Source organism: Naegleria fowleri (assembly GCF_008403515.1).
Source record: "Naegleria fowleri strain ATCC 30894 chromosome Unknown tig34, whole genome shotgun sequence".
Lineage (NCBI taxonomy): Eukaryota > Heterolobosea > Eutetramitea > Acrasida > Naegleriidae > Naegleria > Naegleria fowleri.
The window spans coordinates 58,165-84,164 of record NW_025407966.1 but is presented as its reverse complement, the minus strand read 5'-3'; the positions used below and the strand labels follow the sequence as shown (position 1 = coordinate 84,164).

Sequence of the window (26,000 nt, the reverse complement as noted above, 5' to 3'; positions counted from 1 at the left end):
GGTTCTCCTGAAATTCAATCAAAAACACTCACGGTTGCCTGACTAGTGTACATTTCAAGAAGAGAGTCGAAAGGATCATAATCAAAAAAACAAAAAAATATGAAACGAGGTCGTCGTCCAAAGAAAGCAGCAGAAAGTGAAGAAGACGATGCAAAGAACCACCAACAGGTCAAAGCTAAAAGTTCGCGAAAAAAGACCAAAGCATCACCAGAAGCTTCCGATAATGATGATGCTGCAATCGTTGTAGAAAGCGCCAGCAATGAAGCCTCTACATCAAAGGCTCTCAATTCCATATTGGAAGAGGAAGTGGAACGTATTTGCAAAATTGAAAATATCGGAGAATATGAAGAACGTTTTAATCATCTTGATCAACAAATATTGGAATTAGAGGCAGAACGACAAGCTGTATTGAAAGTATTGAAAATACATCCAAAAACCAGAGTTGCCTACTCGACCATCAATCGATTTGAGAAAACAAAAGAAGGTTTGCAGAATGCCAAGTTTCACAAATTGGGTGCCGATTGCTTGGGTTTGATTTTCAATTTTCTATTTCATCATGAAGTCGTTGAATGGAGCGTCATTAAGAGATTAACTGAACTCTCGACCAACTTGAAAGATGCCATTCAACAATATTGTTCTTGCATCCTTGGTTTGTGTAAAATAACTAAGGTCAACAAGAATGCAACCCCTCCACCATTTAAAGCATTGATTGGTGTTGAAATTGTTGTCACACAAACCTGCGATACTGCGACAGATTCTTTGTTGAAAACGAATCCCAATTTAACTCAATTATTTATTAGGGAAGACTTGGAAAAGAACAAAAAGATTACATTCTCACAAAGAATTGTTAACAAAATCGACACATTGGTCTGTTATGGCAGTCACAGCACGGCATCGAGCTTAAGTTTTGATGTATTTACCAACGTGAAAAAATATTGCTACATTTCTTACAAGAATATTCCAACACCTCCACCCAATGCAAAACATATCGTATATGCTTACCCAATTTGTGAAGGCTCTTATGCAACTGTTTCTCATCTTCCCGATTCAGTCGAAGTATTAACGATTTGCCTTCCAAACTGTCCTAAAGCTGGAGGAAATGTGGACTCCAAATCGGCGTCAAAAGCCGCTGAATATTTGAAAAATTTAATATATTTAAGGTACTTTGGATTTAACTCAAAAACCAAGAGGCCAGACCTTCAAGGATCGTATACATTCGAATCACACCTTTATGTCATGCAGCCAATTCCAACCAAAGACGTACAATCACATTATTCAAGGACCCAAATCTCGAATGCAAAGCATGTCCATTCCATGTTATTCACTGATGTTCCTGCCGACTTGTTCCATCGACTGCGTCACGAATTTGATTTTGACGCTTCTAAATTTGATGAATTTGACCTTCCGACACACTATTCAGATTTTGTTCTCTCCAGAATTAGCAGCAACAATAAACAGAAGTAGAAAAAAACGATTCTGTTAGGATCGATTCCCTTAATCACTTTTGCACTCGGAATCGTGCATGTAAAACTATTAAAACTGTTCAACAACAATAACAAGACAAATCTTGCTCTCTCCACGTCGCGGAGCCACACGAGAACTCTGTTCTTTGTCGTGCATGTAGCCACAAATGTCCATCGCCAATTTCCAAAAGAGAACTCTGAAACCTGCTTTTCGGTCCTTGGACTCTCCCATAAAAAACCACCTCTCAAAAAATTTAGATTCACCAACTCCAAAAGTATCATCATCCTTACAAGAAGTTCTGTACAGAAAATTGCTGAAATCTGCATCTCTTTTGGATGAAGCAACCACCAACACAACAACAAGAACAACAACAGCATGAATCGCTCATGAAGAGTGGTACTCTGAATCTTGAAAGTACTGCCTCGCGAGAGTGGAATCAAGAGGAAAGGACGAGAGTAGAAAACTCTCCGAGAAGAAGGCTCAACATCATGAAGAAGAAGACTCTCGATGATGATGATGATGATATTCGTCCATTCAATAGCAACAAAAACAACGACAACAACCGCCTACCCTATTCAGTAGTGCACAACCATTACTCTCCGAGCGATGATGATGATTCACCAAAAGATCTGCCGAATCCCAACAATACCAACATACTGGGCTTCAACAAACAACACATCATCACTGAAACGATTGGCCTTCCTGATATGGCACGACACAACAACATCAGCACCACAACGACCACGTTGTCGGAACAACAACAAAAAGGTCAAGGCTTAGTCCTTTTAAAATTATCCGAAGGTATTGATACGAAAAGACTCCTCATTGATGATGATGATGATCATGGGTCGAGTTGTAATAGTTGCTCTAGTCGTTGGATGGAGATTTTCCTCATGAAATTAATGTTCAGCCCCAAGCTTGTGACTATCGTCTTGGTAGTTCAATATTTCTTTCTCCTTTTGCATACATATCTTTCTCAGGGAATGGCCATTTGGGTCATCATGTTCCTGACGTGCGTGGCAGGTGTGCTTAGTAATTCCAAGTATATTGTAGCTTCGTTGTGGAAAGCTGTTGACAATGCGACCGTGGACGAGCACACCTCAAACATGATTGAAAGGAATCGAATGATGTTTAATATGGCACTTTTTTCTGTTCGATATTTTATTATAGAACCCTCGAATCGTATCCTTTTAGTTCCAATTTATTTCATGGTGATCACATCTGCAAACGCTTTGAAAGGCAAACAGGCCCTTTGGGTCTTCTTTCCTCCCTACTACATTTCCGCTCATTATTTTATGAGTGGTCTTTATGAATTTGTGCAATGCACGTCACACGAAGGATTAACTCAACACTCGCTTCTGGTACTTTCTCACAGTGTGTCCATAATGCTTTGTGTGTTATTATATAGTTTTTATATTGTCACAATATCGACCAATTTGAAAAGCAAGGTGCAATCTCTGGAGAAAGCTGGAGACCAATTGGAAAAAGCTCTTTCTGCCAAACAAACCTTTCTACGACATATTTCTCACGAATTTAGGTAAGTGAGTGGCAATACTATTGTTCATGTGCGTGATGTACCAAAACATGATCAACAGATCTCCATGTTTAAGCAGGTAGGTGCCAAAAACAAACGAAGCCTTAGTCATTTTTCACAACATGCCAAAAAGCCTGGGAAGTGTAGAACTATTAAGAGAAACACCACTGACACCCATTCAACAAGAGTTGATTGATACAATTGGTTAGTAATTACAAATGTAGAACCATTGATTGACATTCATCATTGTTCATATAGCCGCTGCTGACGGTATTCTATTAACTCTCATTGAGGATATTTTAACACTTGTCAAGCTTGAATATGAACAGAAGTCGGAAAAGAAGGACTCTTCACATGTTCATTCAAATCAATCTACAAAAACATTTTCACTTGGAAAAAGTGTAAAAATTTTGGAAAATATAATCAAAAGCTACTCGACGCATTTTCGTGTGAATTTTAAAGCCCAAATTGATGAGAAAACAAAATCCACTGTGGTTAGAGGAAATCAACAACGGATTCATCAAATTATTACAAATTTACTTACAAATGCTGTTAAAGTTAGTATTTTGTTGCTATGTTGTTCCGCAATTCAAATATGTTGAATATTGATGGTAATTTTCTTGAAAATAATAAGGCATCTAAGCCCAATGACACAGTTGAACTCACTTGTTGCTTGACTGGAAAACCAAAAAACAACAATGGACGGACACAACAAGAAGTCACATTTCAAGTGGTAAGTCAATTTCCTTATCTTAACACATGATCATTCTGATATTACAACATGTTTGAAAGAGTGATCATGGTTGTGGAATTCCCAAAGAAAAGCAACGCACCATCTTTGAACCATTTTCACAATTGCATAACCTTAATGAGAGTATCTACCCAGGTTCTGGACTAGGTCTGAGTATTGTTCTTTATCATGTGCGATCCATGGGAGGAACCATTTCACTAGAATCTGAAGTTGGTAAAGGTAAGTTGTTTGTTTCGCATGAAATCCTCCATTCTAATCAAAATTATGATTATTGTAATTTTTACGTCTCTTTTACTTAGGATCTTCATTTACCATCACACTTCCACTTGAAATTGCCACATCCGAACAGACGGAAGAAAACCAAGTGGACACTTCTATTCAAAGGCAGTTGTCCATTCAAGAGGAATATTTAAAGCACATAACTCAATCAGAACAACATGTGCGTCCTCACACTCAAAATGCGCATATTATCATTGCAGACGACAATTCAATCAATCGAAAAATAATTTCAAAATTAATTGAAAGCATGGGCTTTTCAGTTGATTGTGTGAATGACGGACAACAACTCATCGAGAATTTCAACAAGGATCGTCACCATATTGTGATTACTGACATTGTAAGTAGGAATTCACAATGCGTGCCATCTCATCGTCAAAATATGAATTCGACATTTTAAACGAATATTTTGTAACTGAATAATCTGTTGAATGAATTGCAGAATATGCCCAAGCTTAATGGATTTGAAGCAGCAAAGGTGTTGAAATCAAGAAGTCGAACGGTAAAAATCTTTGCTCTGACTGCAGACGTGCTGGCTGAATTGCCAACAACTATTTTCGATGCTGTTCTATTCAAGCCATGCCAAAAATCCACTCTCAAAGAATTGTTGGATAAGTTTTACCCAAAGAATGACTCGAATACGATAAATTCTGAACTAAGTGAAGGGCGTGAATTTTTCGATTGCAAATAAACATGTTTCATGTCCATTGAAAAATTGAATGTACTTGAAAAACAACACTTTCCAAACATTACAATTTATTCTAAGAACGCCTGTAACACTCGGTGGTTTTCATAATCAGCCACAACAAGAATTTGGCCATACACGGATATACCTAAGGGTTTTGCAGGATGAAGCATGTAGGAACTATATGACCCGATTGTTTCAATAATTTGGATGCATTCAGAATCTAGCACAACAATTCTCAAGTTATTCGAATCACATACAAACACCCGTCCACTCTTACGGTCAACAGAGACACATAAGGGTTGCAAGAAGGAATGCTCGATTGATCTCAGTAAAGTTCCGTCTTTTTGAAGAACATACAAACAGGAGTTTCTATTGTCCATCACAATCAGGTGTCCTTCTTTGGAAATATCAACAGAGAAGGGTGAAAAAGTGGGCGACAATGAAAATTCGGTAAGGTATTGCCCGTTTGAAGATAAACATTGCACTCTATGGTTTCGGCTGTCACATACATATACCTTGTTGCTGTCGTGTTCATCCACGACCACACCTAGAGGAAAATGAAATTGAGAAGGAGCAGTGCCATGACCTCCTGCCCTCCATACTTGCTTTCTTGTTTCCAAACTATACTTGTAAATGCAATCATTTTGGCATGACACCACAACAGAATTGTCAAATAATCCTAATGCCACACAGTGAGGAGTAGCTGGAGTTGTGATACAGAATTGAAAATCATGTGACTGCAGGTCGAAAAATTGAATTCGAGAGTTCTTCGAATCTGAAATGATAATTAAATTTTGGGTTGGATGAATCTTGACGTCATACGGACCGTTGAGCTGGTTATTATGTTTTCCTTCAATCCTTGTGGTACCAATATGACTAGAGTAATGAATTACTTTTTTGAATTCTTCTTTTGGTGAATGTGATGGGACTACTGACGATGCTAAATCTGAAATTTCAGAATTGCTTTGGGAAGGGTTCTCTTCTTTGATTGTTGAATTTTCCTTTTCACGACTGACTGTAGTTTCAATTCGAGAATTGCTTTTACCACGAAGAACTCTTCTTTTTGATTCATTCTTATCACTGTCGAGTGTTCCGTTTTTTGAAACAGTGGCTGTATTTTCAAGCGAGGTTTCCATTTGGTTTTTCTTTGATGAGATCAATGTTGATGGATGGTTTTTCTTTGGCTCATTAGTTACCTCATTCGGACTGTCCTTAACATTCGGCTGGTCTTGTTGTTCTCGCCTTGAAATATTTCGTTCCATCCTGCTTGGAGACTGAAACACACGTGATGGAACCTTTGAATATTTTGATTTTGTTGTTTCACTTTTGCAGAGATTAAGATCATTGTTCTCAATGGATTTGAGATGAAGATCTTCCATGAATTTCAAACGCTCCAACGCCAACCTTCTCTCCTTATTATGAACCTCGGATCCTCCATTAATCTTTCCCAACAATTGCATCGAGGTAAGAAAGTACCTTTCAGAGAGTCTTTGATTCCGAATATTGAGCCTTGATTTTTCCTTAATTTCTTCCCTTACCTCACTGCCAGTCTCGTATTGGGTACAAGTCACTGGTCCCTCTTTCATGGGCGTGAGTTTCCTGCTTCTACTATGAGAACTTTGAGGACGAGCCTTTTGAGTCGCGCCATGATGAGAATGGCCTATCAAGCCTGATGAATTCGAGGAATCTCTCTTCCCGATACATGATGCACTAGCTGGCCGTTGTTTCTTTCCGACCGGATTATTGATGGTTGTTGTTGCGCTTGTTAGCGTTGATGAAAGACGACCTGGTTTACAAGTTTGAGAATTTTGAGAATGATTCATCCTCTGAGTTCTTTTGCAATCTCCAACCTTCGTGGACTTGAGTGGTGGTGTGGGCCTGAACAAGAAGAATGGAATTTTTTTTTGATTCCCTCAATCTTGTTGTTTGAGTCAACCCTCACACACACACTCTCTCGTGTGTTTTATTTCGACATGATGCCATCGTCGATCACCTATCGATTATTGACCAATGAAACCAACACAAAATTCTAAAATCACGGTCACAACGGTTTATATATATTTAATAACGATTTTCACTCTTCATTGGGTTGTTCTTGCTTTGCGTTGTTGCTTGAAGAAGTGGAAGTTGTGAGAGGACCTTGACTGCTGGAGGTGTTGTTGTTGTTGTTTCCACCTGAAAATACCTTTTCCAAACTCCACTTGTACAACAAGGGAATTTCTCTCGAATTACTCCCACCACCAGTAGCAATGAATACCCATGGATTGAGATGGTCAGTGGAGGAAGCGGACGAAGAAGAACCTTTCAAGTTGTGAGCACTTCCAGTTCCGTTCCATGGATTGCTCAAGAATCCATTCAAATATTTACAAATCGTTCCAAATTGTTTTCTTTTCAAGTAGAGAGCATCACCACCCAACATTCGATACAAACGTTTCGAAGAGCCCTTACTTCGACCTGAATCAACCATGGAACGACACTTTTCAATGAGATGTTTTCTCAATTGAGTATGATATTTCAAAAACTCTCGTTTTCGTTGAGTCATGACTTTGTCTGTTTTTTTGAGTCTAGAATGGACCTCTCCTTTTAGAACGTCCAAAATGAGTTTTACGTGTTGTAGGAATTCCTCTTGAACTGCAGCCAATTCCTTATTCGAGTTGTTGGAGTTTCCTTGATGGTGACTCGAATCGGTTGTGACATTTGACTTGGAGGGCTTGCTTCTTGCATTGCTGTTGCCTCCTCTTCGATCCATTTGAGTTGAGCTTAAAGTTGTGTAAAAGCATTTCAAGATGGCTTGAATGAGTCTTTCAAACCTTTCAAAACCGCAATCACGAAGAGCCAACTCTTGTGTCAAGTCGTGACACAATGAAAATAAGGCAACATCTTTAAGGGTCAAAGCATCAATGACACCTTGATCACAAAAAATCCATTCCTTGAAATCTGTTGAACCTTTGGCGTTCGTGTTGCTGTTCATTCTTCGTGTGGAATGCAACAAATTCACTTTAGATTGAATGTTCATGGACATGATCATTCCAAAGATCAATGCAAAGGTTTTACTATTCACTGAGAATTTATGATACGTTTCCAAAATGTCAGGAGTAAAGTCAATATCTTCCTTATTCGATGTTGTGGAAGAGGGATTTGTAAGAAGTGAAACTCTTAATGAAAAACGACATTTTAGTAAAACATTTGTGAAGAACAACCACTTGAAAAAACATACCTGAAAATACGATTGTAAACTTTGACTGGTAAAATGGAATATTGACATGATCCTAACAAAATCTTTCGAGGCATTCTCGATTTGGAAATATCAAAATATTCCTTTCTATGAATTTGAATGACATTCGAAGGATTCTCTTCCTGTTTCTTTCTCAAATACTTGTCCACCTTTTCTTGAAACAGTTGCTTGCTCGGTTTCTCAAAGGGATAAAAGATCGAAAGACTCTTGGGCTCGATCATTTGCAAGGGTGGACGACACTTGTTCAGTATTTGATTTCTCAAGTATTCACTCGGTGTAGAGCTCGTGAACGGTTGTTGCAATGATGACAAAGTATTGACTTTGTCCAAGGTTGTGCAACTCGAAACAAAAAGAATTCCTCCTTCAAAAAATAAGCCTCTCGACTCCTCGAGCAAGTCCCTCTCAAATTCTTGTTGCTTTTGCAAGAGTTGTCCTATGAGAGCATTGAATTGAGCATTCTTGGAATCGTGTTGAGGAGCTTTGAAGAGAGTTATGAGAATTAAGTTATCTTTGAAGAGAGTCAATATTTGATGATGAGAGTCCGAGAGGGAGTGCTGAACGGAATCCGTTCGCGAAACCTCTCCACCTGGCCATTTTGAATCCAAGTCCCACACAATCAATTCCAAGCCCAACTCTCTGACAAGACGTTTGTAAAAGACGTAGGACTTGTTTTGAAGATTCTCACTACTTGTGAGGAGAATGGCATAGCGTTCATGAAGAGCTTTGGAAGAAGAGGATGAAGAAGCAAATTCTTGGTGATGAGGATATCGAGAAGAATGAGAACGTCCCAATAGGGTTGTTGAGCTATTGGTATTCAACAGGAAGGACCCTTTCGCCATCACTTGTTGCACCGTTTTAGGAATACATTTGAAGTTACTCACTCGTCTCTCTAAAAGACAATCCTTGTAATAGATGGAAATAATGATCGAGCCTTGACAGAAACCCAATAATTCATCCAAGGGCGGAAGACTGAAGTAAGAAGACTGCCCATAGGAGGATGATTGTGGTGCTTGTTGTTGATTCTGAGATCGTTGTTTGTTTCTCTTCATCAAGATCTTGTGTAAATCATAGAGTTTCAATTGGAAGACCCATGAAGATTCTGAATAAGGTGGTAATGCTTCCAAAGTTTCAAAGAACACCTCATTCTTCTCCTTCTGTTGTTGATAGATGGAATACAAATCGTCCTGTTGCCTAATTCTACTCTTCGAGGATACCATTTGAGACTCTTCTTCAAGATGAGTCGAAGAAGTCACGACTACTGACTCAATCATTGATAATTGATCGTTGAAGAGAAGAGATCGATCATTCTTGCCACTTCGGTGATTTGGAGCGTTATTTCGAGAGGATGAAGATGAGAGGAGAGCTGAACGATTTGGTTGACCTCCAGAGGTTGCTTTTTTGGAGATATCTTGAATTGTGGGAGGTAAACTCAGCGTGGATACTTTGTCAATCAAAAAAAAGTAACTTTTTTCTGAGGAGTGTGAAGTGACAATGGTGGATGCACTACTTTCTGGTTGCTGATCGGAAGACGAAGGTTCCTCACGTTGTGGGGGAGATGGGAGCGAGCGTTCCTTAGTTGCTGTCTCTCCTGCTTCTTCATCCATTCGTATTTGGATTCGAATTTGCACTTGATTGTGAATGCTTGTTGATGACGTATTTCTCAGCTTCACTTCAATTATGGCTCCACCTGTGTGCTCATTGTCACCTCCATGATGATGTGAATTCGATCGAGAACTCAATTCACCAATCAATAATGTTTTTGGAGTTGATATTTCGCTCACTGCTATTGGATATTGAATAGGAATGTTGGCTATGACTCGTTGTAAGGAGTAAGCATTCTCAAGAGAATTCGAGGACTGCCATGATAATGTCTGAGAGGGAATGTGGGAAAACTCACTACTAATGACACACTCTTGATGAAGAGAAGTGATTTTTGGTTCTGAAGGCAAATCCACACTCGATTTATCTATCCTTCGAATTCTAGCAATGAAAGGAGTCAATATAGAAAATGTCTCTCCACATTTGAGGGATGGAATTTTCACGTACTCATTCGAGAAGGAGGTCTGACTTCTTTCGTTCCCATCACTCATGGTTGAAGTACTATTTCGTGGTTTTACAGATGAACGTAGAAAGGGAGTTAGAGAGATCTTATCAAATCCTAATGGATCGAAAAGTGCATTTCCTTTGAATGTGAACAAACAATTTTCTGGAGTGGACAACCCTCCCAGATTTTTCACTTCAATTTCTGAGATGACAAGTTCTGATCCAGGCTCTGCAAATTCATCAAGATCGATCAAATCATACTCAACGTTGTTGGACTCTGTTGGTGTTTCAAATACTTCTTCCAGACTTGTGCCAGCAGATGGAGTATTGATATTCGATTCATTACTTTTGCCATTTGTTGTTTTTCCAGGTTCTCCAGGAAGTTGTGGCGTCTGTTTTGATTCCATACACTCATCATCATCATCATCCTCGATAATGAGATTACCAAATACTTTTTGCCTTCGCTGCTGGTCGTTCGAGAAGGGAGTAGGTGGTCGAACTTTCTGTTCTTGTACGTTCCCTAGTGCAGATGGATCCTTGTGCTCATTTGAGCTCTGTGAATTGGATCGCTTTGGAATTCGTCTCTGAATTCTAAAGTTTGTCAATTCCAAAGCGAACATGGATACCGACTGTTCAACAATCACTTCTTTGTCTTGATCGGAGATAATCACAAATTTCACAGAGCCGTCTCTTCCTTTTCTTCCATCTAGACCTCGAACCACGGAATTTACGCCACCAGTACCCTGTTCGATGAATGACTCGTCTCGTGAGTCACGAATCTTTGAAGCAACCTTGTTTGGATTGTAGAAGCTTAAATGGGAGAATGTCAAGACTTCGTTCGAAGTAACTGACGTGGACAACGGAACTTCAGCTGGAAATTGGAACGAATCTCTCATCGGTAGACTTCTCTTACTCTCAAATGTAAATTGAGTGGATCCAGCCTCTCCTCCTTCTCCACCGTTACAATTCACCTCAATGTTGAATAAGACATGTTTCAACCTTTGCGAAGTGACGATGGTAATATTACCTCCATCTCCACCGTCAAAACCATTCAGTTGAGAGAGTGAAGTGGAGGCATTGGAAGTCGATGCCAATGAAGTGGAGGAAAAATTAAACTGGTCATTGAGAAGATTTGACGTTGGAGAAATGTCTCCAAAGAGGTATGGGGCAGAGAATTTGGATTTTAAACCGGGTGAGTTAGGATTTAGATTTGGAGCTTTGCCGCCTCTGTTCAATTATTCATTTTTGACACATGTTTCATTAAGACGTTGTGTCAAAAAAGTAAGGACATTTGAGAACGGACGTTTCGCGCATGAAAAGTAAGTTTGAGATATTGAATAACTTTTCACATCAGTACAATGTTCCACTTACCTTCCTCCCTTTGCATGAATTTGGATGTGAAAGGGTTTTTCTTGATACTCTGAGATGGAATGCACACTTTCAACAACAGAAGCATTCAATACGACGTTAGAGATGGGCTGAGATTTATACACTTTAACGAGCAATGTATTCTTCTTTGCTTCTTGCTCTTCTTCTTCGATCACCACCAACACATCTTGCCCGTTGGCACCACTTTTATATGAATCAACATTCGTAAGAAACACGAAAGAAGGTTATGATGATGTGCATAACACTAAAATACGTACCAATCATTTTGACCTTCTGCTCCAGAAGCATCAATGACTATCTTTCTTTCAGAGTCTAAATGTGTGAAGTTGTAAGCTGTTGACGACAACATGATTCTTTCTGATTCATAGAAAGCACTCATGGTGGACACGGATGAGGAAGGAGTTTCCAATCGATTCAATGATGGAGAACTTGAATTATTTTTTCTAAATAACTGCTTTTGTTTTAGATTGGACGACCTTGCTACCGAGAGAGCACTAGAACCTTCATGCAAACCACCCTTGTGAAGGAGACCATTGCTACTTGAAAAAGTTCTTTTGGGATGAAGGTCAAGTTTTAACCTCTCCAACAACAGGTGTTTCCCATAGTGACGAGGTTGTTGTTGGAATGAGTTGGGAATCATGAGATGTTGTTTGATATTCGGCACTCAAAAGCCGAATGGTTGTTGCTATGAATTGTTTATGATTCTACCGAAGAAGAAACGTTACGAAACGCTCACAGTTTTTTGAGTTGTGAACTGTGTTCAATGTTATTAATATGAAATTGAAAGGGATGTTTGATCCATTAGGGTTCTTGCAACCGATTTGGAAAGTGCAAAATAGCTATACTTTTTTTTTGGAAGGGGTATTTGAAAGGATTTGATATGATTAGAGGGAATGGAAAGAATTGGTCATTAGAGCAGTAATTGAAGAGTGAGGTTTCTCTGAGAGGAATTCCTCAATGATCTTGCTGATTAATGTAACCAATATTATTGATAGTTTTTAAATTTTAGGAGAATTCCCCCATAGCTCAGTCGGTAGAGCGTCAGACTGTTAATCTGCAGGTCAGTGGTTCGAGCCCACTTGGGGGAGTAGAATTTTTTTCTTATATTAGCAAAGCGCGCCATTTCGTTACAGTCTCAAAACAAGTTAAAAAAAATTCTTGCTTCTTTTTTGCGTAATACATCGGGAGTTATAAGAATGAATCAATAATGGTTGAAACTGTCTTATCGTTTCATCAATATGGTACCGATGATTCTTCGGATATACCGGGTTACACCGAGACTCCATCATCAACCTCAAAGTATTCGAAAACTGTTCCTCCCCTGCGATTTCATAAACCATCATCACAGCAAGAACTATCTCAAGGAAATTCATCAGCTAGAAGAAATAACGATAATGTCATTTCAACCCCGAAATCCTCATCAAGAGATCGGTACATGAAAAACACCCCTTCTAACGATGCAGCAAAAATTCTTCCTTCCCCAAACAAAAATTCTTCATCACGCTCTTTAAAAAACCTGTCTGGGATCGACGATAACAACTCTAAAGATGTATCATCAACTCCGTCCAAATTAAACCACTCAAGAAAACAATCATTGGCTTCACTACGCCAATTGGAGACCTCTCTTTCTAACAAGGCTCTCGAAAAACCAAATAACACACCACGTTCCTCAAGGATAAGCTCAACTTCCGCTCAGCAAACAGGAAAACCATCGTCATTTCATAACACTGTTAATTTGCCACCCGTCATCAACAACTCCAAAATTTCAGCTTCAAACAATAATCAACAAAATTCCGTCATACGATCGTCATCCTCCAAACGTGTCTCTTCCAAATCCTCTAATTTCAACACTTACACACCACAATCATCTTCTTCCACTACCTCCAGTTCTAGCAATAATAGTCTAGGACAACTTGTAAAACCTGCCATTCCTTACTCAGCCAACTCCAACGACGCTACCTCTCCCTCTAATTTATCTACAAATAATAATATTTCTGTAAACAACAACTCCGAGAATAGCAAGGGACTAAACTTTTCTCTTAACCTCAAGAATGTAATACCTGTCATACCACTAACTTTACCTGATAAAACAACAACAGTGATTGACAAATCGATACTGACAAACAATGTATCACAAAGAACGCCAAAACAAAAATCCGAGAATAACAAAATTGATAGTAATGTCCAAACACAAAAAAGCACAAGCAATGAAACGCCGACCGTACTTTCATCACGAAAAGAACTTTCAAATGTAGTGGTCGCCAAAAGCTCTTCTTTACCCAATAGTTCAAGAAGGAAAAAAGGAAATAGCTCACAACAAAAATCGCCACTAGGTACAAATATTATTTTGCTTTCGCATGATTTCGGACTCGAAATGGATTATTCGAATCGTTCAAATGAAATGGACAATGTTGAGGAGGAAGATGGTTCGCCCGATGACTCGTCTATTGAAGTTCTGACAGTTCGTTCTGCGGTCGAAGATGTGTTTCACAAAACCCACAGTAATTCTCAGACTCCTAGACTGGGTAAGCAAGGCTCCCAAAGTTCACTTCAAGGCTCCAATTCTTCCTCTCGATCAAAACAAAGCAATGCGAGTTCATATGACCATGAGGATGACGTTCGAACCTTTAGTGAAAAGGAATTGCGGATTCTTCAACAAAGCTTTTCCAAGAAATCGGAGAATAATCATGTGGCTAATACTAACGATGAAGATCATGAACAGTGTAGTTTTTGGGAACAAGTTGAAATAGACCATTTTTCTCTGTTAAGTGACAGTGAAAGGATGTATACTCTTTTTTCAATGTGGATACAAGAAGAGCAAGAGGAAGAAATTAAGGAGGTTTACAAGCTTCAATATTTTGATGAAAGAATGGAAGAAAAGGGAAATTTTGAGTTTCCACATTTTCAAACCTATTTGCGTGATGAGTTAAGCAAACTGAAAAAAGCATCATCCATTATTTATGAAGAAGCGTTTGTACAAGTTGTAGACTATTTCATTTCTTTAATTGCACCCAGACATGATCAATTTTCAACGTCGACAAGAGTGAACAATTTACTGTTCGTGTGGCAGGAGTTCATTTCTCTTGAATTTTTTGATTATTTGGATATTAAGCGAATAGGAAGTATATCAAAAGAGTCTGTATTCATGATTTTATGCTTGATATCAGCCCAATGCAAACGAAATTTATGTCTTTTTCTTGAAATATTTGGAGAAACAATTTTTGAGTTGTGTCGCTCTTCCTCAAATAGCTCCACAAGTCGAAACTTGAAACGTTCTTCGGCCCAACAAAAGGTGACAAGCGTTCATGAAGCGAGAAAATTGTCGTTCATGTGCGGTATTGATGATATTCAGTTCACAAAAGCTCTTATTCGATACAATTATCAAGATTTAGAATGGCTCGACTTGGAAATGTTTTTAAAAGTTTATCGGCATATCTTTCAAAAATTTGACAAAGGAACACTTCTTGAGAAGGAATACTTTGTTCCTCCCATGATTTCTCCCTCAACCGACCGTACAACAGCTCCTCCAATATCCGCAAGAAAAGCAGTTGGAGGAAGTAGCGAGAGCGCCAGTAGCAATCGAAGTGGTTTCCATCATATTAATGCAGTTGCAATAGCTTCAACTACCAACACTGGTTCAACAAATAGTAACAACAACAGTGCCCATCATCAATCTTTTGAAGGATCGGTAACAGCTCTTCATATGGACATTAATTCCTCCTCTTCTGTGGTCATAGAGACCTCATCATTGCTCTCTGAAATGAGCCATCCTCACCCAAATTCGATCTCTCCCTCCAGTCAGGAAGTTTTCAACAAAGCTCAATCAACTCAACAACAGCCGGCAGGCTCGTCTTCATTTGTTCAGAACGCCCTAGCGCTCTTAGCATCCTCAAGTGTGACACCTCTTTCAGAAACTCCTCATCACCAAGAGATGGATGAAAACAATGTCTACAATCCTCCTTCATCAGGCCGTACACCAAAACAAATCTACAGTAGCTCCAAAAAAATTGCCTTCCCACTTAGAGGACTTTCACAAACTCAACTGGTTGACACTCTTGCTGAGAGTAGTCATCATCAAAACAAAGCAACATCAATAACAAATAGCACACATAATCATGGAAAGCCATTCCCTTCCAAGCAAGACGAAACGCCCTATTTCATTGAAGAAGAAAGCACTAAGAAGCAAGTACCGTTTGTGAGTGACGATAAATTTCTCGAAGAAACGAAAGAAAAAGTCTTTATGCCAGCCCATCACCACCATAATTCTGAGAAACACGAATGCTCAAATTCAAAATCTTCAGGCAAACACAACAAGTACCTTGTCAATGCTATGGATGGCGGTGATCTCTCTCAATCAGGCCGGCACATGAAAGCAAAGATTTCCTCATCATCGACGAATCATGAAAAGAAAGATAGTTCAAGAAAAAAGAGGTGGAAATGTTGTATCATGTAAAGCTCACCAGAGTACATGGTTTTTCTTCATGGCAGCGTTTTGACATTCGAACGGAAACTCTCGGAAGGTGTGTTGTATTGAGGAGAGTGAAAACAAAAAAACATTAAAAAAAAATTGGCTGTTGTATTTTGCCTCTCATATCCACCCGAAAGCTTTGATAGCCTTTTTTCCAATACAAAAATTCATACAAAATGATGATGGCACCAAGTATCAATCCTCTCTACATTGATGGAGAGAGAACAACGGGAAATGAAGTTAGAGTGGAGAATGGTAAGTTACGATATAGAGGAATAATACGATGATGACGATGATGATGTTGAACATTCCGGTTGTGCAAACAATGATGAATCATAACAACAATACTATTTGTATAATTGCTGCTGCTGGATAACGAATGATGATGAACCAAAACAAAATTCCTTACCGATGATGGTTGATAACCCACGGAACCTCACGGAATATTGTCTTCCTCTTGTATTACAACAACTCCTTCTCATCAATGTATATCATTCCTTCCTTGAAACAACAACTCTCTACAACACCTTTTCATCATATTTCCCTCTAACAACACAGTGCAAGCATGTCAAACCATTCAAAACATCATGAAGACATCCTTCGGTCCTCAAGGACTTGATAAGATGCTTGTCGATGAAGTCGGTGATGTTACCGTAACGAACGACGGAGCCACTATTCTCAATCTCATTGAAGTCAACCATCCAGCAGCAAAGACTCTTGTGGAACTTGCTCGTACCCAAGATGAAGCTGTTGGTGATGGTACCACATCTGTAGTATTGTTAGCAGCTGAATTGCTGAAACAAGGTCAAGAATTAATCAAGGAAAAGATTCATCCAACTAACATCATTTCCGGATACAAATTAGCTGCTAAAAAGGCTACTGAATATATTAAGAATGAATTACAAATTTCTACACAGACACTCGATCGTGAATCATTGATTAATGTTGCCAAGACATCTATGGCTTCAAAGGTTTTGGGTCCAGAATCTGACTTGTTTGCCAAATTATGTGTCGATGCATTGTTGGCAGTAAAAGTTGTTACAGGTACAGGAAAAGAGAGATATCCAATCAAGGCTATTAACATTCTTAAACAACACGGAAAGTCAATGAAAGAAAGTACTTTGGTTAATGGTTTTGCCTTGAACAACACTCGTTCTTCACAACAAATGCCAAAAGTCATCAAGGGTGCCAAAATTGCTCTTTTGGATATTGCTCTCAACAGACAAAGAATGAAGTTGGGAATTAAATTCCAAATTACAGATCCAAAGGAATTAGAAGGCGTTCAAGAACGTGAACAAACCTTAATTCGTGATCGTATTCAAATGCTTTTGAATGCAGGTGCAAATGTCATTTTAACAACAAAGGGTATTGATGACATGTGTTTGAAATACTTTGTGGAAGCTAATGCCATTGCTGTCAGAAGATGTGATAAGGATGATTTGAAACGTATTGCTAAATTGACAGGAGGTAATTTGGTTACCTCATTTGCTGATTTGGAAGGTGAAGAGTCATTCTCTCCTGAAAATTTGGGCTATGCAGAGGAAGTTGCTGAAGAGGAACTTGCAGGAGATTCTTTAATTTATATCCGTGGAACAAAACTTACATCATCTCAATCCATTGTGTTACGTGGTGCTAACAGTTTCTTGTTGGATGAAATGAGTCGTACTATTCATGACGCTATGTGTGCATTGAAACGAGTTTTGGAATCAAAGAATGTTGTTCCAGGTGGTGGTTCTGTTGAAACAGCTCTCTCTGTATATTTGGATCGATTTGCAATGACCATTGAAACTAGAGAACAATTGGCTATTGCTGCTTTTGCCAATTCTCTCTTAGTGATTCCAAAGACTCTTGCTGTTAATGCTGCTCTTGATGCAACTGAATTGGTTGCTAAATTGCGAGCCTATCACAACGATGTTCATGAATTGAAGAAGAAGGAATATTTGAGATATGGTTTGGATCTTATGGCTGACAATGTGAGAGACAATTTGGAAGCAGGAGTTTTGGAACCAGCCATGTTAAAGGTTAAATACATTCAATTTGCTACCGAGGCTGCTATTACCATCCTCCGTATCGATGACATGATTCGTATTAATGAACATGAACAAGAGGATCCAAGAAAGAAGAGAAGGTAAATTTGTGTCTTCCTCATCGACTAGGATTGTGTGTGAACGAACATATTTCGCAAGAAATAAATCATTAATTATTCACAATTTGTTGAGCCTATCGTTGAAACTCCTTCAGCATGTGTTTGGAACTCCTGCCAACTCCGTTAAGGGTTGTCTGGAGTTGTCAGAGTTGGTATTTAATGCACCGAGTCGCCATTACAGAGATGAAGCTCAAGACTTTCGAACAAACAAAAATGACAACTCCACAACACAGGTGTCCATGGATGGCAGTGTGTACCACTCTCGTCATCCTCGTACTACTGAACCTGAATACTCTCGTGGTATCATCATCCGAAGGAGGAGTTTGTAACTTTGTGGCCAGTAAGTACTTGTGGTGTCATCCGTCTATTTCTGAAATATGTTTCACAAATTGTTCAAATTCCATCAACTTCTCAAAATTCTTGAATGAATTTTCTTGATTGTCCATTTCATATATATTTCATTCCGAATGAATGAATGAACCTAATTTTTGATACAAATACCATCATTCAACCAAATCATGGTTGGTATTCCCATCATGAACTCACTCACTCCCTCACTTTTTTACACCTGTCATATATCGTTCCTTGATACACGGATGGACCTAATTTTCATGTGTGTTCTAACGGACTTTCAATCACCATCACCACCACCACAACTATACTACCACACAGACACTCCTGTTCCATTCGATCAAATCAAAAATTGTGCTCTCAACATTTCTCTCGATTCCTCCGTCTTTTCTCAAACTCTGTCCAGCATTCGAAAAACCATTCCCATGTACGTCTTTTTAGAATATGTCAAAGATGCTTTGGATCCTCATTTCAACATTCAAGTCGATTTGTTGGCAGAATTGGAAAAAATTTCACAACAACACTATGAGAGAGATTTCGATTTTCATCAAGATCTTGTCACTCTTTTCAGAAAGTTGAATGATGGTCATACTTTATATTTTGGACCACAATGTTATGGAAACTTAATTTATCGACAACCTTTCACCATTATTTCCTATGTTGAAAATGGTATTCAAAAAATTGGAATTGCTTCTCTCAATAACGCTTCTGGAATTGTGAATTATTATCAACAACTTGGTTTTGATTTGAATTCATATGTTGGAAGTGAAATTAAGGAAATTGATGGTGAACTTGCATTGAATTATATGATCAATTGGGCAAATCAATATTCTGGTGGATACAAAGATCCTGGAGCTCGATTCAATGTTGCAATTAGTAACTTGTTTATGACTCGTTCATTGAATCGATCACCCATTCCATCCAAGCCAACTGTCACTTATGTTCTGTCACGTGATGGAGCTGCAGATGTCACATTGGAACTTCCTTGGGTTGGCTCTTCATTGATGAGCTACAATAGTTCTGTGGATTTTTATCAATCATGTTTGTCGTCACCATCTTCTCAACACACAACACGAACAACACTCACTCAACAACCTCTCATTGAAGCAAAACGTCAAAAATTGTTACATCCATTACAAGAATTAAGAACAAGTCCACTTCTCTCACATACTGTTCAAACAGAACACAAAGTTGTGAATCGTCTCACTGGAGATCAAGTGAGTTATTTTGAAATTGATGGACAAGTTGGTGTCATTACCATTGATTCATTTGTTCCACAATCTGAAGTTGCTTTTGCTAAAGATTTCCAAATGAGCATGTACATGGCCAAGCTCAACAAAATTCCAAAACTCATCATTGATGTGACAAATAATGGAGGCGGTGAAGAATGTTTGGGTTATGCCTTAATCAAGTATTTGTATTCATCGACATTTTCACAAAATTTTGCAACTCTCTTTGCAAGAACGGACATGATTGCAACTGAATTGGGACGAGCATTGGCTCTCAAAGGAGCAAGTCAATTGGGACCTAATGATGACTCGATTTGGAATCCAACCACATGGCGAGACATGAATGGTGTCACTTATTCTGATGCTTCATGGTACACGGTGCAACATAATTACACACGTGGTGGAAACAATGCTCCATCGCATGCCTACACCTCCATTTTGAAAGAAAATTATTGTCAATCCTCATTTGATAATTATTATTTCACTGGAGAGGATTTATTGAACTATTCACCTGATAATATCATCTTGTTGTCGAATGGTAGATGTGCAAGTACATGCGCCTTATTCACACGACATTTGCAAGAATCAAAGAAAGCAAAAACTGTGGTGGTTGGTGGTGTGCATAGACAATCTCAACAAATTGCTCAAGTACCTGGAGGACAAGTTTATGAATTTGAAGATTTATTGGCCGATATTCAAACTCTTAAAATTAATAGTGACCTTGCTCCAAGTCCACTTCCTGTGAAATCTCGATTGAGATTTGCCATTCGTGAAGCGTATGCTTGGTCTGAACCAGATTTGAAACCACTCGAATTCTTTTTCGAAGGTTCTGATTTCCGATTGGATTACTCCAAGGAGAGTGCTGTCGATCGATCCAAAGTTTGGATTGACACTTTACAATTTTTCGATATTTGTGCTACATGGCAAACCAAATCATGTGAAATTCCAAATGGAAGTGGACAACAATCTTGTGTTGGAGGAAAATATGCGACACAATGTCAACTCGTTGCATGTGCTCCAGGATTTGGTGTGGCCACCACCGATTCTTCATGTCAACCATGTCCAATTGGACACTATAAGGGCACAGATGGAACAACATGTCTCGCCTGTACCAACAAACCATCTTCCGACAATTCTCGATACACCAATTCATCCACTAGTAATAACTGTCCATTCGAATGTGTGGAAGGATTTGTTTTGGATTCTGTGAACAATGTTTGTGTGGAATCTCAAAATTTGACCATTGGAAAGGTTTTATTTGGATTTATTGTAACTTTGTGTATTTTGTTCCTTCTCTTTGCATGTCTATTGTTGGGTTCTACTATTTTCTTATTTGTGAAAAATTATCGAAATCGAATGGCCAACAATGAGGCATTAAGGTTAATTTAATAATTCGGAATTTAATTTTTTTTAATAAATGTTAATAAGTTTTCCAAAGTTGTGTGTGTGGTTGTGTGGTTGTATACGACAACACACATATAACCAATTCTTGTTGTTGTTTTGGTTGTTCTTCAATGAATGAATATATAAAGAATAAAGACATGTCGAGTGTAATACTCCCCTGGCAGACATTTGTTCGACAAACATTTGCATTGTAAACACAATATCATCGATCCGAAAGATCCTCTCCAGTACTTGTTGTTTCCGTCCTCACGATTTCGGAGCTTTGGAAAGAGAGAAGAGGAGAACCGGAAAATTTTAGGAGGATTATTGTGGGCACGAATGAAAACACTTTTTTTGGAATTCATCAGAAAGAAAAAAAAAAGAGACTCATTCCCCTCTCTCGAGAGACTGATTTTCTCTGTTTCCGTTCATTTGTTTCACAACAGAATATTATTGTGCATCACTGATTTGGGGAACCGATCGTTGTATTATTATTATTATCATCATTACTATTTATTATTCTTTGATCCAAAAGCCCATTCATTAGGACAGACAAACTGAAATGTCGGAATTGATTTCTTCTTCTTCTTCAAAGGCTTCTTCTTTTCGGAGAATGATGAATATCAAACAACATTTAATACCATCCGATGCTTTAAATCATCATGGGATTTCAATTGAAAATCATCAAACTGCTGCTACAACCAATCCCACTACGGCCTCTGTATCATCATCCATTGGTTCTTCTTTCCAACAACAACAAACTTCAACAACACCTGAAAAACGTTATTTAGAAGTCAAAGACTCCAAGACTGGAAAGGTCATCAAGATCAATGTGGAGGAAGGAGATGCCATCAAATCCGTTGCTTTTGAATCATTGAATTTGGTTTGTTTAGATCCTGGATTCTTGAATACTGCCATTGCTCGTTCCAGTATCTCATACATTGATGGAGAGAAGGGAATTTTACGTTATCGTGGATATGATATTGAAGAATTGGCTGAAAAGTCTTCATTCCTTGAAGTTGCCTTCTTATTGATTAATGGAGAACTTCCCGATCGAAATCAGTTGAGTTTGTGGGAGGATCGAGTGACTAAGCATTCCTATCTCCATGAAAACATGGTCACTTTGTTGAAGCAATTTAGATACGATGCACATCCAATGGGAATGGTCATTTCATCCATTGCTGCTTTGGGAACTTTTTATGAAGATGCAAATCCTGCATTGAAAGGTGCTGATTTGTATTTGAAGGGTGAAGGAAAGGAACCAATTCGAGTCGATCAATTACGATTTAAACAAATTTATCGTCTCTTGGGTAAATTGCCAACCATTGCTGCGTGTGCCTATCGTCACAGAATTGGTAAACCTTACAATAATCCAGTGAATAATTTGAACTATACTGGAAATTTCCTTTACATGTTGGATCGATTGAGTGAGACCAATTATCATCCAAATCCTGTGTTGGCACGTGCTCTTGAAAAGTTGTGGATTATTCATGCAGAACATGAAATGAATTGTTCAACTGCTGCCATGCGTCACTTGAGTTCGAGTCGAGTGGATCCATATACAGCAATTGCAGGTGCTGGAGGAGCATTGTATGGTCCATTGCACGGAGGTGCCTGCGAAGCAGTTTTGCACATGTTGGACGAAATTGGAAGTAAGGAAAATATTCCCAAGTTCATTGAGGATGTCAAGAATCGAAAGAAGAAACTCATGGGATTTGGTCACAGAATTTATCGTTCCTATGATCCTCGTGCCAAGATTGTCAAGCAAGTGGCAGACGAGGTGTTTGAAATTCTCGGAAAGGAACCAATGATTGAAATTGCTATTGAATTGGAGAGAATTGCACTCAATGATCCTTACTTTAAGGAACGTAAATTGTATCCAAATGTTGACTTTTATTCAGGTCTCGTGTATAAGGCTTTGGGATTCCCAACAGATTATTATCCAGTTCTCTTCTTGATTCCTCGTGTTGCTGGTTGGTTGGCTCACTGGATTGAAAGTTTGGAAGATCCTGACGTTAAGATTTTCAGACCAAAACAAGTCTACACTGGTATCGAGCATCGTAAATATATTCCTGTGAATCATAGAAAACCTGCTCAAACTAAGAATGCCACAGCACTCAAATCATTCATTTCTCCAATGTCCAAGCGTAGATCCAATGAATAAGCCTTTTGTTGTCATCATTGGGGTGTGAGCATTTGTGCAAAGATTTTTTATTGCAGCATTGATATTTGTGTGTAAATATTAAATCAACTTATGTTTTCTTGAACAATAACTGAGAAATTTATGGAATACTAATTCCTTAAGAATTTTCGGTTATTCCTTACATTTAAAATTTTGAAGCTTTACTTTTATTTAAGGCTTTTGAGGGTAGCAAAATTCATTGGTATTTGAATTTTCGTCATTCAAAACTGTGTGTTTTTTGAAGGATCAACTTAAAATTCCTCGCTATAGTCCATGATGACCTTCATAATGTCAGTCAAAGTGATGACACCAGTGACCTTTCTCTCGTCATCGACAACCCACACTCTGTGCATGGAATGATCGAGCTTGACAGTTTGTCCATGCAACACATCGTGCACTTCTGGGTGCACCAATTTTCGCACCAAATCCACAAACTTCAATCCGTCCAACTCCACAAAGAATGGCACCAAAGATTTTGGAGAGTATTGCTCCAAGAAGGAACGTGTAGTCAATTCAAAGTGAGGAAGTCTGTCCAAGTAGAATCCTCTCAAATCGGAGGCACTCAAATTGCCAACCAATTTACCAGAGTGGTCCACGACTGGCAAAGCACTCACTCCAGTTTTAGCCAAAGTCTTCATACCACTCAAAACGACATCATTTTGATTCACTGAAACAGGGGTTGCCAAACCAAGACCCAAATCCTTAACGAGTTTCTCTCCCAAATTCTTCATCTTGCCCATGTGCAAGTGTTCGGAAAGCTTCTTGACAACATCGGTCTGAGAGAGAGTTCCAATGTACAAGTCCTTGGTTACATCCTCTTCAACGATGCATCTATGAACTCCTCTCGAGAAGAGCTCAATAGCCATAGTGGCTGGAACGTTGCTCTTCAATGGCATGTATTGATCACGAACAGAGAAGCCCATAACGTTCTTGGCAGTTTGCAAAGTGATACATCTTCCAGCAATGGCAACATCCGATAAATTTCTCAATTGATCCATCTCAGGAGCTGCAGCCACAATGTATTGAACAATATCCAGCATGGAGAGCATACCAATCAATTGATTGTGCTTGTCCAAAACGGGAGCAGCCAAAAGATGATGTTGAGAGAGTTGATTTACAACTTCTTGAAGAGTCTCATCTTCCTTCAACAAGACAAGCTTTTGTCCCGATGGAATCATGTCCTTCAATTGGATATGATGAAAGAATTCTTGAATACTATTCTTGTGCATGGTGAGTGGGCAGGTGGAGGTGAATGAATTGATTTTAAGGGTGTTGTGGTTTTGGTGCTTTTTTTTCGGCTGAAAAAGATTGAGAGCACACGTGGTGGATGGTTGATTTAAAGCCATCCGTCGCAAGACTCATCATCGATGATGGTTACAACAGGCGTTGGATCCAGTACTCTTGAGAAAGCATCGTGCAGAGAGACACTGGAAATATGTTCGAGAGCAGTAAATTTTTAAACTTTGACATTTTTGAAAATCGAGTTCAAAAGAAGAGTGGTCAAGAACTTTTTAGGTTTCGTGAGGTCCAAAAAAGTTGAAAAAATGGGTCCGTAGTAAAATCCATGACTCCAACTACAGTTAAATCTTTGTTTCAATCTTTTGATCTTGAGTCTTGTGGAGCACGTGGATGTGAGATGGTGGTAAATAGAGGTTCATTGAGTATGCCAGCTTAAATCATAAAAGCTGACTGAATCTTTTTCATCAAAAAGGACAATCAAAGGATACAACGGAAGCACAACATTTCGGAAGGTGGATCCTAGGATTCAAAATCTCTCATAGAAGTCCTTTGCGTCACCTTCCAATTCCCTTTTGTCTTTCAATAATTGCAACTGGGCAAGTTCTTTCTTGATCCATTTCACTCAACAAGACACAATCAGAGAGATTGATGATTGCTCTTCAGTGCCACGACCGAATGTTGTGGAAATTGTTTCAAATGATAGTTTTAAATCGAACAAGACAAGTGCTGATTGATTGTCAAGAATGTCTAATTTTTTTTAATCTCATTCACACAGGGATTGTTAAGGCCGGTCTCATTACCAAATTTATTATTGCCCAGGCGATCTATATAGAGCAACAAAAGATTTGAGAGGCATGTACCTCTAATTAACAACACTCTTGGGTGGATCATTATGGGTTTTCTGAGAAGCAGTGCCTCAAACTTGATTGAAAATAAGAAAGAATGGTTTAAGTGAAGAGAATACTGTTCGTTCATTGTCGAGGTATTGTTGAGATGATAAAACCTCTACAAATTGTGAATGAGTGAACCACCAAGTGTCTTTTTTTGAATGGTTGTTTATTGTAATGAGATGATTTAATGGATTAGTGATTTTTACATCATTACCCAATCTTCATCTTTTGGATCGTATTTTCTCTTAAAAGCTTTCTTTTTACTCTGTACAATCGAAGGCGTTGGTGTATTCATAATTGGAGTGTTCGGATTGCTCACACTATTCATGTTATTGTAAGTGTTGGTAATTCCGGGAAGAGTCTTTTCAGGTTGAACTCCAAGAAAATTGGTTGGTTTTTCAGAACCAAGATCTTCCTTTTCGTTACTCTTTGGAAAGTCTCTCATGATGATGTTGATTAGTAATTACAGATCAAAAAATGGAAATTGTTGTGTGAAACGTTATGAAGGAAGAATTAATGAATGAGGAGGAAGAGAATTTTTGTTTGAAGAAGGAATTGGAGTAGAGAGATTGTGTGGTGGTCTTGTGATTTATTTTGCCTTATTGATGAAAAATTCTTTTTTAGGGTATTTTCCAAAAATGTGAATTTACAATGATGTCCATTGAGTCATGCTCCTTAAGCACTTGATTTGTATGAAAGAAGATTTATTGAAAATGATATATTGCAATAGGA

At 38.6% G+C, this 26,000-nt stretch overlaps 9 protein-coding genes across 9 annotated transcripts; 5 read left to right on the top strand and 4 right to left on the bottom strand.

Moving 5' to 3' along the window:
• Positions 1 to 99: 99 nt before the first annotated feature.
• Positions 100 to 1,464, top strand: FDP41_003350 (uncharacterized protein; the record flags this gene model as incomplete). The annotated part of the gene is made up of 1 exon (XM_044706645.1): positions 100 to 1,464. One exon carries the CDS (start codon positions 100 to 102, stop codon positions 1,462 to 1,464), a length of 1,365 nt encoding a protein of 454 aa, XP_044562071.1.
• Positions 1,465 to 1,799: 335 nt separating this feature from the next.
• On the top strand, positions 1,800 to 4,716 carry FDP41_003349 (uncharacterized protein; the record flags this gene model as incomplete). Its single annotated transcript, XM_044706643.1, has 8 exons — positions 1,800 to 3,001; positions 3,060 to 3,077; positions 3,132 to 3,202; positions 3,257 to 3,555; positions 3,633 to 3,731; positions 3,791 to 3,968; positions 4,049 to 4,365; positions 4,468 to 4,716. The coding sequence occupies 8 exons, from the start codon at positions 1,800 to 1,802 to the stop codon at positions 4,714 to 4,716; spliced, it is 2,433 nt and encodes an 810-aa protein (XP_044562070.1).
• Positions 4,717 to 4,781: 65 nt separating this feature from the next.
• FDP41_003348 (uncharacterized protein) lies at positions 4,782 to 6,536 on the bottom strand (the record flags this gene model as incomplete). The annotated part of the gene is made up of 1 exon (XM_044706642.1): positions 4,782 to 6,536. The coding sequence occupies one exon, from the start codon at positions 6,534 to 6,536 to the stop codon at positions 4,782 to 4,784; it is 1,755 nt and encodes a 584-aa protein (XP_044562069.1).
• A 251-nt stretch (positions 6,537 to 6,787) lies between these two features.
• Positions 6,788 to 12,020, bottom strand: FDP41_003347 (uncharacterized protein; the record flags this gene model as incomplete). Its single annotated transcript, XM_044706641.1, has 4 exons — positions 6,788 to 7,868; positions 7,931 to 11,218; positions 11,363 to 11,563; positions 11,638 to 12,020. The coding sequence occupies 4 exons, from the start codon at positions 12,018 to 12,020 to the stop codon at positions 6,788 to 6,790; spliced, it is 4,953 nt and encodes a 1,650-aa protein (XP_044562068.1).
• A 567-nt stretch (positions 12,021 to 12,587) lies between these two features.
• Positions 12,588 to 15,833, top strand: FDP41_003346 (uncharacterized protein; the record flags this gene model as incomplete). Its single annotated transcript, XM_044706640.1, has 1 exon — positions 12,588 to 15,833. The coding sequence occupies one exon, from the start codon at positions 12,588 to 12,590 to the stop codon at positions 15,831 to 15,833; it is 3,246 nt and encodes a 1,081-aa protein (XP_044562067.1).
• Positions 15,834 to 16,024: 191 nt separating this feature from the next.
• Positions 16,025 to 20,963, top strand: FDP41_003345 (uncharacterized protein; the record flags this gene model as incomplete). The annotated part of the gene is made up of 4 exons (XM_044706639.1): positions 16,025 to 16,103; positions 16,407 to 17,976; positions 18,228 to 18,334; positions 18,667 to 20,963. The coding sequence occupies 4 exons, from the start codon at positions 16,025 to 16,027 to the stop codon at positions 20,961 to 20,963; spliced, it is 4,053 nt and encodes a 1,350-aa protein (XP_044562066.1).
• Positions 20,964 to 21,519: 556 nt separating this feature from the next.
• Positions 21,520 to 23,121, top strand: FDP41_003344 (uncharacterized protein; the record flags this gene model as incomplete). Its single annotated transcript, XM_044706638.1, has 1 exon — positions 21,520 to 23,121. One exon carries the CDS (start codon positions 21,520 to 21,522, stop codon positions 23,119 to 23,121), a length of 1,602 nt encoding a protein of 533 aa, XP_044562065.1.
• Positions 23,122 to 23,390: 269 nt separating this feature from the next.
• Positions 23,391 to 24,368, bottom strand: FDP41_003343 (uncharacterized protein; the record flags this gene model as incomplete). Its single annotated transcript, XM_044706637.1, has 1 exon — positions 23,391 to 24,368. The coding sequence occupies one exon, from the start codon at positions 24,366 to 24,368 to the stop codon at positions 23,391 to 23,393; it is 978 nt and encodes a 325-aa protein (XP_044562064.1).
• Positions 24,369 to 25,470: 1,102 nt separating this feature from the next.
• FDP41_003342 (uncharacterized protein) lies at positions 25,471 to 25,713 on the bottom strand (the record flags this gene model as incomplete). The annotated part of the gene is made up of 1 exon (XM_044706636.1): positions 25,471 to 25,713. One exon carries the CDS (start codon positions 25,711 to 25,713, stop codon positions 25,471 to 25,473), a length of 243 nt encoding a protein of 80 aa, XP_044562063.1.
• Positions 25,714 to 26,000: the final 287 nt, after the last annotated feature.